The sequence below is a fragment of the Centruroides vittatus genome, unplaced genomic scaffold (genome assembly GCF_030686945.1).
Source record: "Centruroides vittatus isolate TY-2023 unplaced genomic scaffold, ASM3068694v2 contig_1276, whole genome shotgun sequence".
In the NCBI taxonomy this organism is placed as follows: domain Eukaryota; kingdom Metazoa; phylum Arthropoda; class Arachnida; order Scorpiones; family Buthidae; genus Centruroides; species Centruroides vittatus.
The window spans coordinates 530,309-549,667 of record NW_027120815.1 but is presented as its reverse complement, the minus strand read 5'-3'; the positions used below and the strand labels follow the sequence as shown (position 1 = coordinate 549,667).

The 19,359-nt window shown below is 26.3% G+C and overlaps 1 protein-coding gene across 4 annotated transcripts in view; it reads left to right on the top strand.

Annotated features, from left to right (window-relative positions):
* Positions 1-311: 311 nt before the first annotated feature.
* The window catches only part of LOC136988825 (serine/threonine-protein kinase mig-15-like), a 112,829-nt gene continuing 93,781 nt past the window's right edge, over positions 312-19,359 (top strand). For all 4 annotated transcript variants that reach the window (XM_067286816.1, XM_067286796.1, XM_067286807.1 and 1 more), the window contains exons 1-2: positions 312-609; positions 17,799-17,864. In XM_067286816.1, coding sequence (XP_067142917.1) covers positions 547-609; positions 17,799-17,864 — 129 coding nt within the window. In that variant the 5' untranslated portion in view covers positions 312-546. The remainder of the gene's footprint in view (positions 610-17,798; positions 17,865-19,359) is intronic.

The following is a 19,359-nucleotide window of genomic DNA, read 5'->3' as shown; positions in this document are numbered from 1 at the left end:
AAAAAAAAGGCAGAAATACTTTATCGATTTATACAATTTATGAATAGAAATAAGTATTTTTTTAAAGTCATAGTTCAAATTTAATTTTTTTGATTTATTGTAAACGCCATCTTTTCAAAATTTACGCGCTGTATAATAAAATTTTATAAAAATTAAAATTACGATTCGCTTACAATAAAATTCGTATTAATTATTTATTTTAAATAATAAAAACATTTAAAATATTTAATCAATTTTTTAAAATTTATTGTACGACATTTATGATAGATCAGTTACTGAGAGGGGGCTAAAAAAAAAAAAAAGTGAAGCAGAGGAAAGGGGGAGGAAGCACGGAAGGGTGGTGATAATTTGGTGATGTTGGGTGCGTCATCACCGTTTACATTTTGTTGGTTGCTTGGCCACAAAGATGTTTATCCAGTGACAAAATTTGGATGTTCCTGCCGAGGATAAGGAATTTGTTGTTGGTCATAGAGGTTAGTCGTCGAAGAAGAACCGGAATCGTATCGTCTGTTTCGTTGTTTGTGGGATCGTCGCCCCATTGGGAAAATGGCGCTGACCCAACCGAGTGTCAATTGCAGTTTAGACGACATTGATCTCAACAGTTTAAAGGTAAATCGGATTATACATCATCTAAATAATCTACTTTTCCTTATTAATCATCTGTACGACCGTGCGATTACTTATATTTAACGGAATTAACTGTCAATAAGTGATAACACTAAGCCTACTTGTGATGGCATTTAATGCATTAGAACGGATGTTTGATCATTGTTGAATTTTTTAAATGCCAATAATCGTACAAACACAGAATAGTGGATTATGTCGCGAGGATTGTTTAGAGATGGAAAATATATATATTAAAAAAAAAATTATATATTTGATTGATAGATTGAATGATAATGTATAAGCAAAACTAAATCATTTGATTCTTCCATTTTTTTACTTTTATATATAATATTTTAACTGAAACATTCTTGAATCCCACACAGTTAATCCATTTATTACACTTTTTTTGCTTTTTCTGTTTAGTTCAATGAAATATCCAAAACTTGAGTCATCATTTAAAACCTTGACATCATCCCAAGGCTATAAGTTCAGTTATTGTTCAATAGGTTTTTAGGCAGGGGTATTAAAAGACCCATGCTATATCCTTAACTTATAAAAGACCTTGTACCCAATGAATATAAACTTAATAAGGATTTAGTATTTGAATCTCTTTGTGATATTTTTAAAAAATTAAAAAATATATATTTTAGCAAGTATTATTTTAGTTTGATAAAGTTTTTTTGAATTAAAAAAGAAAAAATAAGTGATGGAGGTTCTCTGTAGGGGACTTAAACAAAAATGTCCTTTTAAACCGTGTGATTTCCTTTAATGGCAGTGCTGTTTAGATTGGATATGGCGTGCGATTCTGTCGTCTTATTATTATTTTTTTTAATTTTTATGATTAATGAATATAATAATTTGAACGTTATATGTACTGGCATCACCATTTGTTTATTGTTTAAAATTTTTGTATACTTAATTTTCAAATTAAAATATTTTTTTCTAACATTCAATTATTGTATAATTATATTACTATTAATGCAGATTAAACATATTTATTGAAATTATATATCTTGAATACGGGTTAGTAATATTAAATTATAGGAAATAATTATTGTTTTAACTGGTACAGAGACGATGATGATTGTGCACACGAAATTTGTAATTCTAAATTAATTAAGTTTTAAATTATAATAAGTGTATTTTGACGGATGATTCTTATCAAACAGTTTGAATTAAATTTTGAAATATGAAGTATTAGTATACTTTGTAGTTTGTTTTTTTAAAGTTGAAAAAAACATACTTTGTGAAGTATGTTTCTTTAAACTTTTCTTTCTCATTAAGAACTTATAGTGTAGATGTTTATACTTTATTTTCTCTAGTACTAGATGTTTATATAATTATTCTGTAACATTTTAAGTAAACAAATTAGAATTTGGTTTAAAGTGTGATGTTTTTTATATTTAAAATCTTTATTGAAAACTTTTAAATCTGATCAAATCTGAAAATGTGTTTGTAATAAATTAATTAGTTCATTATATTTAAGTTTGTGTATTTTTTAAATAATTCAATTCGGTTTGAACTTTATTAAGTATCAAATAATCAAAATCTATGGCATTTATATAAACAAACATTACTTCTAATAAAGAACCAAATCTTATGAAGAACTACAGGATATTTGCAATTTTTATCATTTTGTAATCTATACATATGCAGTTTTATTATATTAATTGTTTTGAGGATATTATTATTGAATATTAAATGTCATTATACCAATACATAGGTTTTATTTTAATTATAGCATAAATATAATATAATGATATTTTTCTAAGTTGTCATTAGAATTAAAAATTAAGTTTCAAGAAATTAATTGTAACTAAATTAAAACTATTATTCAAAAATGTTCTTATTATTGTATATCAATTTATTTTACTTACTGTATTTGAATAATTCATATTATACTTAATTAATCTCTTTTGAGCTTTATTAAAGATTTCCTCATTACATTAATAAGTAGGAAAAAATATGTATTTTTAAATTTATTATTCAAGCAATTATAACAAATTCAAATAAACACATTTCAAAAGATAAATATATGAAAGTTGTGATGATAAAATATTATTGACAGAAGTTAGACAATAAGTCTGACTAATGATTTAATCTCATTTTACCAAATATATGTTGAAATTTAATAATCAGACTAAAATATATTAAAATATAATATACTTTATATATATATATATATATATATAATATAATATATAATTTAATAAACTATTCTATTTTTAGTCATATAATTAAATCTCAGTTTTATGCAATATTAACAAATCAAACAGAACAATTATTAACATACCGATTTACTATATTATTATTATTGGCATGATTTTTTTTGTTTTGCTTTGAATTTTTACATAAATATAATTATTTCCAAACTTCAACAGATGCTTTTTTATGTATTCTGTATTCATAATTTCACTGTATTTAAATCACTTGAGGCTATTTTATCATATTGTATGCCAACAATTTTTCTGTTTCTGTAGTTTATTGAAAATATAGGAAAATTGTTTTGAATACATAGCCAAATGATTGCCTTAAGTACTCAAGCTATAAATCTGCTATTTTTAATAATTAATATTAAGTAATTTGCTACTAGAGGTAATCTAAATATTAGATCGAAATATTAAAATATTAGATAAAATTTAGATGATTAAAAATTATTTAATAAATTATTTAAATTAAATAATTTTTAATCAAATTATAATTATTAATAAATTATTTATATAAATTTACAATATTTAGAATACCTCTAGTAGCAAATTACTTAATATTAATTATTAAAAATAGCAGATTTATAGCCCAAGTATGTAAGGTAATTGTTTGGCTATGTATCTACATATTATTGGGCTTTAGGTTGTTTAATATACTTATAATTGTTTTGAATTTGAACTTATTTAAAATTTTCTGCACTAAAAAACACAAACCTCTGAACCTTACAAATGAAAATCCAGCATAGTTTAATGCAAATAAAAACAAATGCTTTTGATCTACATAGGAGATCTTCAGATATTCCAGCCTTGCAGTGTTTGAACTATTTTCTGCACTGTAAACAAATAACTATCCATTACCAATTTTCTTTTATTTATTTAATCTTAATACATTAATATCTTTATTAACTATTTTGAAAGTAATCAAAGACATATAAGTATATTTTTTGTTTTCCTTTTTTAATATCTTTGATTTAAACTGGTTTAGAAACTGTTGTGATTTAGAAACTGTTTGAACTTCCAACTTTTTTATTTTGTTACTTTCTTTATTATCTAAAACACTGAGAAAATATTTATTTGATTAAAAGATTTCTAATATTTAACAGGTGTAATCTTGTTTGTTAGAAAAATCTATTAATAAGTCTTTGCTTACAGAGATTTCAAAAGTATTTGCTTTTGAAATCTCTGTAATAAGTACTTAACTTTAAGAATTTTTAAAATTTCTATTTATGTCAAAATTTTAAGTTTTCATACTTTTTCTAATTAATTATTTACTATCAATTAGATAATATAATCCAAAACAATATTTTCTTTTATTATATATAAAATTACCACCCCTGTTGAAAAAAATTTATTAATATTATTTAATATAAAGTTATTTTTTTAGATAAAAAAAATAAGTTGATGTTTTTTTAGCATACTGCTTTAACAATGTGCATACTAAGAACTTCACTTGATTAAAATTGTGGATTAATTGATGCAAAAATACTAATAAAACTAGAATTAGTACTCAGTTATTTGTAAACTAACTCAGTAAATTAAATTGTTATAAACAAGAAGCACTTAAAATATAAAGTCTAATATATAAACCACATGTCTGTCCAAAGAAAGAATGACCCAGACATCATTTTTTTTTCAAAAACTTTCTCTAAATTTATTATATCTTCAGTATATAACAATTTGATACATAAATGTTTTTTTTTTTTTTTTAGTTCTAGTCAGTTTTAAATATTTAAACAATATATAAATATGAAAGAATTTGGAAGAAAAAGTTTTGTCTGGGTTTTGGATTTTTTCTTGGAATTATATATACTTATGAGTTTTATTTTAAAAAATTGTAAGAAAACTAAACTGTTATTAAAAAGCTAAAATACTTAAATATTTGAAACACTTATTTAATATTTTTTTTAACTTCAGCTAACACACAAATTATACAGTTTTTTTTATTTATGAAGATCAAATGAGAGAGAACTATTATAAAAAAAATAAGTAATGTATAAATTATGTTGAAATTAGGATGTGAAATATATTTAAAAAATTTTTCAAAACTTAACCATTATTAAGGAGATATTTTATTTTTGTAGACTATGCTCATGATAAAAGACTTCAGGCTTATACCTAAGAAATTTAAATACTATAAAGCACTGTTGAAAGACTCATCTCTCATATTTGGAACAGTCCAAAAAATTTAAAATTCTATATTAATAGAACAGCTAATATTTTAATATACAATATTTGTTTTTTTTTTTAATTAATAAAAATAGAAAAAGATTATGAACATTTTGTTAAAAATATATTTTTTACCATTTCATTTTCAAAACAGCACATTTTTCAAACTTTTATCTAAATATAAACTTAAACTGTTTCAGTCAGTTGTATTATTTTAGCATACATCTGGACAAATTGAGTTAAATTCTTCAGTTTATTAATGATCCACGAGTCTAAACTAGCATTCCCAATCTGGAACATGCTGTTGGGAAGTGAAAAAATCTGTAGTGGTTGTCAAATGAAATATTAAATCAGCAAGTTGTTCATAACAAAAATCAGCCTGATTTATTTCAATTGCTAGATATTCTAAAAAAAAATTAATTTATTTCTAATTATTAAATTTACCATAATATGGTAGCATAACTGCCTATCTCTAACCACATCATGATTTATATTCAATTATTTAATAGTCTTAAAGTAGCTCAATGAATAATCCAGCAGATTGTTTGGCAACAGTAAGGTTTTTAATTTAAAAGAAAGCTCATATCTTAACAATTCAAAATTTTCTAGACTCATTAAAAAAAGTTGCTAAGTTTTTAATTTTTTTATGGATTTCAATATTTTATATTTTTTTAGTTCTGAGATCAGTTATTTTAAATTAACCTTTTCTGTCAATTAATTTCATGTCTATATTATTAAAATAAATTCTATAGTATTTTAAACTGCAAATTAATAATTGAAAATCAATCATTGTGAAGTAACTTTTGAAAATGCATGAAATTATTTATTGATATTCATTTATGATGTTTATGATTATGTGAAATGTCCCATTTTTGTGAAAGAGAGGTACTTGGAGTGGAAAAGGCTCGGAATTGTTGGTCTAAACCATTATTTTTCTGTATGATGATAATTCTTTCCTTGATATATTTTGTCTTGTATTCAGGGTTCTTCAGTTAATATTTTAGTATCACATATGGAATGGTTTTTCTTAAATGTTAATAATTCAGATATAAAAACTGATAATATAGGAAAAATAAATGCATATACCAACATGTAAATCCAGCCTCATTCACTAGTTTAACTAAATTGTGAAAGTTTGATAAAATTAGAATACTCAACCTGACCTTGATGAATGGAAAATTGATGATGATATGCATATGATTTGAGTAGAATATTAAAAAAAAAATGAATGCAGATTTCTGATTGTACAGTACACAATGAAGAAAATTAAAATTTACAAAACATAAATGTTATTGAATTGTATTTTTGTTCATCATTTATATATATTGTTCAAACACTTTATAAGGGACGGGGGATAGGGACCGCATTAAAAAAGACGCATTAAAAAAAATCGCACGAAACTTCACGAATGGCTGTAAAAAATAGTTTTCGCAACACAATTAAAAAAATATTTTTTTTATGCGGTCAACAGGGACCGCATAAAAAAGTCTCACATAGAAAATAACTCAAAACCGTACGAAATAGAATTTATTGACAACAGATGTCAGCACTTGACTGCATCGTCTGGTCTATCGTCTGTTTTACATATTTTTGTCCAGGTGGTGTTTTGTTGACTTAAAAAGTAAATTATTTCATTTTTCGCATATTCATGCAATAATATTACTATAATAAGTGCATTTATGCTATAATAAGTTTATTTAGCTATAATAAGTCAACGTGAGACATGACGAATCGCACGAGACTAGTCGCCAACTATACCGCACAAATTAAAAATTCGCATTAAAAAAATCGCACAAATAAAAATCGCACATAAAAAGAGCGCATAAAAACAGGTTTGACTGTATTGTTCAAACACTTTATAAGGGACTAATATATAAAATACATTTATATTTATAAAAATCTGAATTATATGAAAGAAGATAATTTAAGAAATTATTAATAATATGGCCAAATAATCTGAACAGTAGAAGAGTTATATGAATTGTTTAATAAAAGCTCTGATTTCACAAATACATATACAGGGGTTTTGGCAGTGTCAAATGATTGCATGTGGTATCAATATAATGTATTGTACAATCTACTCATAAACTCAAATTTATTTTTAGCAATATATAAATAGTGGTAATATAGCTTGGTGCATATTTATCTGTTGTGTCTATATAATATTCTAAGTTAAGTTATAAGATTCTTTTGAATTAACAATATCAAAGAAGCTTCCTATTTCATCATATCACATTATATTATAAGGCTATACAAGCTTATAAGCAGTTGAGGTATAACAAACAAGCTGAAGTAGTTGGACAATTAATATTTATTTCATATAAGTGATGAAACTGAAAAGAATCGCAAAGCTAACAACATTTAATGTAATTAAACTTATCTGTAGAGCAGCTGGATGTTTTTATTACCTCTCTAATACTTAATGCTATACTTCATCTATGATGTATATAAAAATAAATGAATTCTGTTCACAACGGAAGTAATCATGGTTGAAATAAAGTGTAAGTGATGATTGTTATTTTATTCATAAAAGTATTAAAACAGAAAAGTCAGTATTTCAGCTTTATGAAGTAATGCATCTAATTCTGACAACAAAGAAGAGATTGTTTCTTATTGACAAAATAAATTTATCAGAGTAAAAAATTCATAATATAATTTTTTAAATATCTGTGATGATTTATCATGTAAGATGATATAAACATGTTTCAAAAATTCTATATCATACTACATCCATTATTTAATAATTTGAAAAAGAAAGGGGGGGAAGAAATTTTGTATTTAATGAAAAAAAACAAAACATTTATAATACTTTATATTAAATGCAAACAATATTATAATATGAAATCAAATCTGAAATAATTTTTCATAAAAACATGAATTTATTTTTCATTGCTTTACTTTCTCCGAATAAGTCATTTTATGAAATTATTTTATTATTATTTTTTATTTAAATGAATGTAATTTTTATTTCTTTCTGTATATTTGAAATTTATTGATCTGGTTACTTAAAGATCAACTTATGATAAATACAGTTGTAATATAAATTTGCATAATGTTTATTTTCCATTTTCTGTTATTGATTTACATGTGTATTATCTCAGATTCCTGTATTCTAAGTTCTACTTTTAGTTAATGAGTTAATAAAGTTTTGTTTGTAGATGTTTTTAAGATACATACCTAACTTTGACATGATATATACCAGTATATCTGGAGAGTAAAAATTTATTTTAAAATTTTACTTGATTATTAAAAGCTATTATAAAAATTTTATGATTTTTTCTTCTTTAAAATATATCTGTATAAATTGCAATATAATTGAATTCATAATTATAAAAAAATCATTGTTATAAAGGTTGTTCAACTTGGCATTTGAACATACAGATAAAATAACAGTTTAATTGATTTATTATGGCAGTAGTATAAATCATTTAAATTAAATAAAAAGTTTAATAGATAGTTTAAGTATGCTTATCTAAATTGTATATATCTTGAATCTTAAAATTTCTCACATAATTTATAAACAAATTTTTTCATGTTTTAAATCATATCCTTTTATTGCTTATTCATGAAACCAATTATAAGATAATTTTATTTTGAAAATATTTATTAATTTTAAATATAAATAAGTATATTTAGTACAAAATTATATTGTATATATTCAATTGATATATTTGTGATAAAATATATCAATTTATAAATGTACTGTAATACATTCTTTATATTTGTATATTTTACAAATTATATAAAATTATAGATAATAATCAAAATGATGCATGCGATTTTAACTATTCTTGTTTATATCCAAAATGCTGTTTTAGGAAGTTGTTTCTCTCTTCTTTTTATTGAGTTGTGAGACATTGTAATAGGAGTGTGATTTTGCAGAATATTTTGTAACTTTAGTTAGCCAAAGAATACCAAATGCTTTAGAAGTAACTATATTTAACTCCTTTGAATCATTAATCTTTTTTTTAAGTGAGAACTTATTAAACATTATTTTGATACTTTCCCTATTTATTATACTCTGCCAATATATTTATATTATGAATCGTTAAAAATTTTTCATAAACATAAAATTTATTAAAACAATTATGACGACTTTTCATTATTATTATTATTGTTTTACAGTAGTAAGTTTTTTGATTTTTTTTATTCTACAAATATTTATCAAAGTCAAAAATTTGCATCTAAATTTTGTTTCATTCATAATCATAAGTAATTTTTTTAATGTTGTTATTTAATAATAATGAAAACTTAAAATTTTAGTAATAATTTTTATATCTAGAATTTTTGATATTGTATCATAATCTAATTCATTTTATACATCACTTAATAAATTTTTATTCTTTAGTTTATAATTTTGTGTGTGCATCTTGTGTTCATGTAATTATTTAAATAAAGCAATGTGGTTATATAAATTTACAAGTTTATGTATATAGATTGACCACTGATTTTCTGCTGTGCTTTGTTCTAAACATTGACAAATTAACAGCTTTGTCAAGGCAATTGAGGTCCCATAATAACTTAACAGTATGCCCTGGACCTCTGCTTTTATGCTTTTCACATCTCCAAAGTTTTGAACTGTTAGAAACTTGAATTAAACATATATTAAATGTGGATTACTGTTTACACTGACACTCCTGACACTATATTTAACTTTAGTTATGGCTTCTAACAAGGAAAAGTTATAATGTGGTCCTCAGGGATTACAGTAATAATGTATGTGTAGAATGAATTTTCTATTAAGCAAAGGAGAAAGCACATTTCTCAAGTATTTTCAATAAAATTGAAGTTAAAAAATCATAAGCAAATTATGAGTTTTAGTTTTTGTAGAATCTTTCATCAAAGACTGCATGGTTTGGTGGCAGTGTGCCTTACTCATATTTGCAAGATCACTGGTTCACATCTTGATTGAATTAATTAATTTCTCTTTAAGAAAACTTTGATCATTTTTCTTCTACTCATACACAGTGAAGAAGCCATGTTTGAATCGTGCACAACCAAAAATGAGGTAAAGAGCTAATGTGCAAGCATAACCATGCCAGTATAAACAAAAACTTTAAACCATGATAAAAAACCAAATAGTACCAGATATTAGTGACAGCAAGACTTTGTCCTGTGAAGAAGATATTTCATTTCTTGTTCATGCATGGATCTACTTTGCCATAGCAAATTTGCTACAAACTTCATGTTCACTACTATTCTTGCAGCTACATGGCCATAGCCTTAGGTTTTCCATAATCTAAGGCCATAGCCTTAGATGTATTACATCATCAAATGTCTTCTTTCTGTCAGTCTGTAGATTTTTGCAGTTTTGTTATTCTGAATTAATAGATATCATTTATCTGGTAAAGAGAAGTTTTTACTGTCAAGCTTGTGTCTCCTATGCATATATTTATGTAATTTTAGTCTGAGATTCTCCTCAATTATTTCATGGGAATATAACTGTTTTTGGCCTGAAACAACTATGATGACATTCATCCTGTATTTAAAGAGTGTAAAGTAATTATTGTTTATTTGAAACACAAAGGCTTGAGTTTAAATCATTTTTAATGTTGTTAAAGGTTTTTCAAATTCTTAAAACTTCAATTTTGGAAAATTGTTTAAAAGATGAAAATAGAACAGATGATTTTGAATATTCAGAATCAGTAAAAACTTTTAAAATAATACAACTGATGACAAATTTAAAAAATTAACATAAATCATAAATACAAGAAGTGTTAAACTGTAATATTTAAGTAAAAATAATAAACAAGAATAAAAAATCAGTTTACTTAGTATTTTATATCTAAACTAAAAAAAGAAAAACTACATAATAACAATAGTTGAAAAGATCATGTAAAAATAAATAGAAGATTGTTTTATAAATCTTTATATACACACAGCTAAACAGACTTTTCTATTATTGGGTGTATAAATATGACTCTGCCCTTTTTTGGTAAATATAAGACATTTGTTTGTTTTTAAAATGAAAGAAAAATTTAATCAAAGTATTTTCCATCAGAAGTTACAACATTTGCCCATCTGTCAGGCAAAAAACTGATTCAATGAAGGAAGAAGTTGGTTGTTTTGAAGCAGTCCAATTATCAACCCAATTTTGAATATCCTCATAAGATCTGAACTGTTTCCTGAAAGGTCACTCTTCATGGATCGAAACAAATAGTAATCTGAAGGAGCGACATCTGGAGAATATGGTGGGTGGGGCAATACATCCCAGCAAAGTTCTTCTAGAGTTTCCTTGACTGATCTTGCAACATGTGGGGGAGCGTTATCATGTTGGAAGACAACCTTGTCATGTCTTTTGGCATATTCTGGATGTTTTTGCTTCAATGCTTCGTTCAATTTGATTAACTGTTGTTTGTAACATTCAGCATTGATTGTCTGACTTGGTTGCAACAGCTCTTAGTACACAACACCTTTTTGGTCCCACCAGATACACAACATAACTTTACTTCCATGAATATTCTGTTTCAGCATTGATGGACCTGGGTCACCTGGATGCACCCATGCCTTTGGTTGTTTAGGATTGTTGAAGTGTATCCATTTTTCATCTCCAGTAACAATTCAGTGCAAAAAGCTTTTCTTTTTTTGTCTTTGGAGCAATAATTCACATATGGTTTTTTGACATTCAATGTCTCTTTCTTTCAGTTCATATGGGACCCAATTTCCTTGTTTTTGAATCATCCCCATTGCACGTAGATGTTGGGAAATACATGGTTGAGAAACATTTAAAGCAGCAGCCAGTTCCAATTGTGTTTGCAAGGATTGTTGTCAAGTAATGCTTCAAATTCTTCATCATGGAATTTTTTGGTGGTTTTCCATGCTCTTTGTCATGTGTATAAAAATCATTATTTTTAAACTGTTGAAACCACTCTTTGCATGTTGTATTGGATGGAACATGTTCACCGTAAATTTCCAACAAATGATATGCTTCTGCTGCAGTTTTCTTTGAAATAAAATAATGAAGCAAGACTTCCTGCAAATGCTGTTTTTCTGGCACAAAACCCAACGTTTTTAATCAAATAAAAATAATTATTGTTTACACTTTAAACAGATGTTTGGGATTTATTTTTGAAGAATGCTGTGAAACCTTTCAAATGAAAGTGTTGCCGGAAGCAGTTGCATGCAAGCAGTACTACTAATGTCATCTATTAAAAAGGGCGGAGTCATATTTATACACCCAATAATAGAAAAATACTTCTGGTTGCTAAATTTTTGGATTTCTAGTATAGTTTTATAATTTTTTTTTTTTTGCTCTAACATCACATTTATGGATATAAGTTCTTATTAACAATTGTTCTATTAAATATACTGTATATTCCGGCGTATAAGATGACTTTTTAACCCAAGAAAATCTTCTCAAAAGTCGGGGGTCATCTTATACACTGGGTGTTGTCTTATAGGGCGGGTGCTGCAGTTAGCTGGGACGCCTGGGGTATGGATAGAGATAGAGCGGCACTGTGCCCAGAAAAGCACGCATCTTTCACTTGTCCGGTCCGCCCTTGTATGTATCCTATTACCGTACCTCTTTCTCTGCCTCTCAGATCTTACTCCTGAGGACTGCAGTGAAGTGGCACATGTGTGAGATCTGAGAGGCAGAGAAGGGGGGTATGGTAATAGGATACAAGGGTGGGCTGGTATGTTGCAACATCTTGCTTCAAAATCGGGCTAGAATCAATCTTTTTCTTGAAATAAAAAAAATTATTGGGAGAAAAGAATTGATAGCGAAAAAGATTGTTGCGATTGACGATAGTGATTATCGTGAGTGTGTTTTTCCGCCAAATTTTTTCTGTTTGATGACAAACAGCCTTATGTTTATAAGTGACAGTTTACCTGCTAAGTACCTGCATGTCATAAGCATTTGAATTAAAATTACCATATTGAAATCAAATCTGATTTTTTTTTACTTTTATTTGGTGTGTGTTGGAAGAGGGGTAGTCATATACTCGCCGTATAACCCAAACTCTATATTTTAACTGTAAAAGTCGGGGGTCATCTTATACACCAGAATATATGGTACTATTTTCTTTTAATGTAGGCAAGTCTTTAATACTGCAAGATAAATCTTTTCTTGTATTCAATGTAATCTTATTTTATTTTAAATATATTTATCTGTTTTTCTGAAGGGATTTTGACTACAACTGATAAATTATGCTTTTCTGTTTTAGTGCAGTGAAATTTTTTCTTAGCTAATAATGCATTTGTATTTTTTTTCTGCTGATGCTTTTTGTTCCTCTGTTGTTTGTTTTTGTCTTTTTGTGACACTTGAAAAAGGCCAAATGGCCACAGTGTCTTTTGAGATTAAAGAGATTAATACTTTTTCTAATGAAGTAATAGGTTTGATTTTTTTTAAAGTTATTTTTATACACTTAAATATTAGTTTTTGATACAAGAATCTGAGGGAATAAATAAAGGAGTATAGAACAGATAATGGCCAATTTCATACAAAATATAGAAGTTATACTATCAAGACTGTATGTAAATGCAGCCAATAAATTTATAGCATCATAAAAAGTAGAAAAAGAAAATAAATAACTAGATGTAAAACCTAACAATTAGTACAATTAGTAACCTGTTAGTATTCATATATAGTCAGTGCAACTAGAGTTGGCTCTTGGGTTGGTTCATATTTGTGTCTTTAAGGGAAGATAGAAATGTTCATGAATGCACATATATGCTTTTGGGATTCAGCTTATCTCAAAAAAGAGTTGAGTGCATGTGTGTAATTTAGTTAATTACATTGGCATTATTATCTATTAAATATTTATATTTATTAAAAATTCTTGATTACAAATTAACAGAAAAAAGACTATCAATCTTGCCCTACACCACACTAAAATGAATCAACTCAATGGCCATCTCTAGTTGTGCTGACTATAGCTTAGTCTTTTATGGTTTAGATGGCAGAGAGGATTAAAACTAGTCTTACTTTTATTGATAAATGGTACATTTTCACATCAATAAACCCCAGTACAATGATAGAACTTCTGTGGCCTATCCAAATTTTTATACAAATACTGTAATTTTTTTATCTGCTACAAAAATAGTAAAATCTCTAATACAGTGACATGACTATCAGGATAACTTGGCACGACCCACAGTTGACTCGAATGCTTCATCATGGTGACTGATGCAGGAACCATGTGGTGAAGAGCTAAGTGCACCTGTTTGCTAATTTTGTTACTTATGAACCCTCAATGCTCCAGAATGGTTTGTCCACAACTAGCTAATTGGCAGCATTGTGACCATTATCACTGCCTCAGCCAATCCTATAAGAAACTCTAAGCTCTTGACCGACCGCAAAGGATTTCTTTTTCCCACCAGAGAAGAGTTCTGGCTAAGGGCCAAGAAGGTAGCAATACCATCATGTAGTAGAAAAAAATGGAAAAGCTTGGAAACTGGTAAGTTTGGAAATGAAGTTAGAAACTTTCTAAGATATTGGTAGTAGAATGGAACAAACAGTAGTTGCAAAGAAATATTGCTTAGTTCAGTTAATCCTAGCAAGATTTGTAAAGAAACATAAGGCAATTGAGTGCAGTGTAGCGGGTGGAAACATACATTTTGGAAATGTCTAAAGACACCTAATTGTAAAGATGTCAACCATGCAACATTTCATTGGTTTACTGAGATGTGGGCACAAAATGTATTTAAACTAATTTTCACTTCCGTAATGATATCTGTTCTTAAGATTTAAGATATCACTACAACAATAACCCTGGTATAACAATACTATTTTCCTGGTCCCCAAAATATCATTATAATGCAGCTTGACTGTGTTTATTAATTATTGTAAAATGGCAAAAAGCTTAATTTTGAAGCTAGAGATGAGTTTTATAAAAGCAAAAAAATTGTAAATACTAATAATGAGTAAAAATCTTCATTAAGTCCCAACCTCAATCAAGATATGACATGACTCCCTTCATCTCACTATCTCCTTGACCTAGAACCACCAAAACTTAATGACATCAATCTCCCTAATACACAAACCTCTCTGCAAAATTTCAAAAATTTTTGACAAGAGACACAGGAAACAAAATTTACATTGTTGTTAAGCTTCAAAGTGGATGAACAAAATCATGCTCCCCCACACATACTAACATTCATATATACAGAAAACCCTGAATTTTTTTACATTTCTCAACATTTAAAGATTTCCTGAATACAAAAATGTAAAATTCTTGAGAGGTCATTCTATGATCAATTGTCATGTTTTTCCTCTGTTATATATAACAGTCAGGAAAGTAAAAATGCATGTAAAAATATGAACTCAATTGGACTAAGTTTTTGTTCACTCCAGTTAAAACTAAAGCACTATTTCTAGCAGAATCAGTATTAATTTGTCAGAAAAATCCAATTAACACATCAATACTGCAGTTGTTTTAAATATGAAAATAAGTGTTAAATTAGAAAAATTACATACGAGTAGCACACAAGAAATTTACATTTTGTTGTTAAATAATTAATATTTAACATAGTTTGTTATGGATTTTTAAAAATATTTGGATTTTATTTACAAATGGATCTATCAATTACAAAAAGATTTTTAAATATAATCAGTTTTAAATTAAAGAAACTTTAATTGTTCTATAGGCAAAAATTACTTTTCATCAATAAAAATTTTTAGTATTTTGTTTAAATATAAACTAACAACTGTACTAAAATCCAATACATTATAATAAAACCAACCACTGCCTATGCCATTGGATTATATAATGGCTATATTAATAAAAAATTACCAAACAATTTGACCCTACAGGGAAGCAGTAGGCGAGTCCTGCTCCAGGCCAATTCTTTTCTTCCAGTTTAATCTAAATTATTTAATTAAAATTATAATTATTAAATTTATTACGAGATGACGCCTAATGTCTCCCCCTAGGGTCAAATTGTTTGGAAATTTATTATTAATATAGCCGTTATATAGCCTGATGACATATGGCGGTATTGACTTTATTAATATTTTGTTATTCTTTCATCAACTTTGTAAAATTATTAACTTTAAAGAACTGTTAAAGATCAACCACAAAATTCTATAAACGATTTCCTTACTTTCTGTTTATGATAAAAGGTGATTAATTCTTGTTATAGTTGAGTTTGAAAATAATTACAGTTTCAATAGTAATAAAAAGTATAAATTATTGGGTTGTTCGGAAAGTAATTTTGTTTTTTTTCCTGTGGAAAAAACGCAATATTCTTATAATAAATAAATATTTTATTGAATTATATATTGACCATTTTGGTCAAATACTTGTTGCTATTGTTTCTGGTAGTAGTATGATTCCACATTTGTAAAGGTTTTGATCTTTGCTTACAAAAAACTGATCCAAGTGATTTTTGACATTTTCATTTCAAGTAAATGTCTTACAGTTAAAAAGAATTTTGTATAGACTGGAACAAGTAATAATCTGAGTGTGCCTGATCTGGCGAATACAGTTGGTGTGATAGCACATTCCATCTAAGCTGTAACAGTTTTTGACAAGTTACTAAACTTGTGTGAAATTTGGCATTATCATGGTAAAACACTACACTTTGTTGATCAATTCTGGCCTTTTCTGTTTGATGATATTACTCAATTTGTTTACTCGATGGCAGTACACTTTTGAATCAATTGTTAAATTGTCTGGTAAAAGCTCAAAAAAAAAATTTCTTTAAAATCCAACCATCGTTAATAACATGTGGAACTCGTATATCGAGCTTTGAAATGAAACCAATTCGTTTTAAGTAATAATAAATGGTTCAATTTAACAGATTTAATCTCAGTGATTTCATGTGTTGTTATACGGCAGATTGCTTCAATCAGTATCTTTATTTTGTTTTCATTGGCTTTAAATTGCCATCCAGAATGTGGTTTATCTTCGATATTAAAATTGCCAGATCGCAATTTTGTAAACCAGTTTTGTCACTGTCTTTCTCTCAACACATCTCCATACATGTACTACAATTTTTTTCTTGCTTGAACAGCATTTTGATTTTTTGGTAATAAAAAAGCAAAATATGCTGAAAATGATGATTTCTTTTTTCCATATTTGATGGGACACCAGAAAAAAAAAAACAATTGTACAGAATCAAACAAAATTTTTTAGAAATAAGTCTTAAAATGTCAGCTGTCAAAGTATATAATGAAAATGTGGTTTAAAATGAAATTGGCTGGTAAAAATGCATCTAATTCCTCTAGTAATAAAAAAACGAAATTACTTTCCGTACAACCCAATAGAAAACTATAATTATTTATCTAACAAAATGTTTAACAAAATATTAAGTGTCACATATAGTAACATTTGAGCAGTTCTGTTTTCTCAGTTTTATTGAAAATGCTTTGAAATTATTCAATTTTACTCATTTCTTCTAGTAATGAGAGCTTCTGTGGTTTTTTTTAATTTTGATTTGAATGAATTTTTTTTTATATTAACTGTTATGTTTTAAAAAATATCTTCTATGAGAAAACACATTTTATAATCCTTTTGATATGTATGCAAAGTAATAATTAACTTCATAACATGAAAATCAATTACATTATTTAAAAAAATAAAAAGTAATTGATTTTTTTATATTGTGGAAGTTGTTTTGTGTTTTTAATATAATATAATTCATTGACGTATCTTAGATATTGAGTTTGAATTTAAGATTTATTATCATTTTCATTAGTAATATCTCTTTTGTAACATCATAACATGTAAAAATAATGTATTTTTTTTATTTAAATTATTTTTACTTATTCTGAAATGGAAATAATAAATATCATAACAATGATGATTTAAATTTTCAGGCTCATTCTAAAAAGTTACCAAATCATAATGATGTTTTTATTATTATCTTTTGCTATAGGATCCTGCTGGAATTTTTGAATTGATTGAAGTGGTAGGAAATGGCACATATGGACAAGTGTATAAGGTAAGATTTCTGCATTTTTTAAAATGAAATGACTGGAATTTAATTAGGTAAATTTATTTTAAGAATAAATATAGTTTAAATCTATATTGTTTGTATAGATCTATCTATGAGATAAATGATCATTGAATGAAAATTTAGTTTTAAAAATTTAAGTTGTGTAAATAAAAATACTATCTTGAATATATTTTTTTGAAATTATTGTTAACAACTTAATATTTCATAAGTTCACAAAACTTAAAACATGTTAATAAATAAATTAACATGCACCTCTATTTATATTATATTATTAGTATTGAATTTATTGATTTGTATTAAAATTATATTATAATAGATATAAATAAATAATAGGGTAGATGTACCAGTTTTGGCCATATAATTGAAATACTGTATTATAATATAAATGGTTAAGTTCTTCTAGTCTGTCTAGAATAAATTTCATTTTTGACTTTGAAATCTATTATTATTCTATTGATACTATTTTCATGTATTACTTACGAAACTTAATATCTTTTATGAAATTTTAATATCTTCTTTTTTATTAAAATTTATTGAAAATAGAATTATTTACATCAAGAAATGTGCCTGTGCATATTTTTAAAATTCTTATTTAAATTAGTGATGGGACAATACCAAAATTTCTCCTGATTCCAATTCTGCCGAAAACTCCCAATTCTAATTCTTTTGAATATTTTCTAAAGTTTATTTTCATTTAGAAAAATTAATGATTTACATTATGAGCATGGTACCTTTATTAATTAATTAACTAATTTATAAACATTAAGCTTAAGAATGGAAAATGATTGGAAAATCCAAAATCAATCTTGCAAAAAAAAATGTGAAAATTCTTCATTTATATCTGGATATGCAGGCTTCTGTTGCATACTACAAAATAAATTTGTAATCTTATTTTGGATAAAGTTAATATTGCAATCTACCCTAACAACTAATTTCCTTTTACTGAAAGAACTATCCCATCATGTCATCTAGGGTCCTCATCTTTCAAAATTACTTTGTTGGCCAACACCATAATGGCATAATGGGGGGGGAAGATAAAGGAGAAGGTGCACTTTTTTTTTGTGCTTCTCTCCATTGGTATGCCTCATAAATGCTTTAATTCCATTGTATTTAACACTGGTTCAGCAAATGATGCAATGAGTCAAACAAATATCATCATTGTCATGAGTTAACCAATTTTTGAATTTATTGACTTGAGCCACATAAGTCTATATTGACTCATCTTGAAAAATCAATTTTTAAAACTTAAAACTGCTGTAGATTTAGTGTGAACAAGTATTTTTACTTACATTAAATTTTCAAATGTAATTCTATTACAGCATTGTCACTCATAATTATAATGAGAGAGTTGTTTTTATCATTATAAGTAAACATACTACATATTAATTTTATAGTTAATCAGAATTAATTTTTATACAATTGTTTATATTTTAAACTGTTTTGCTGACACTTAAATATTTTTGCTGACTGCCAGCCTTGA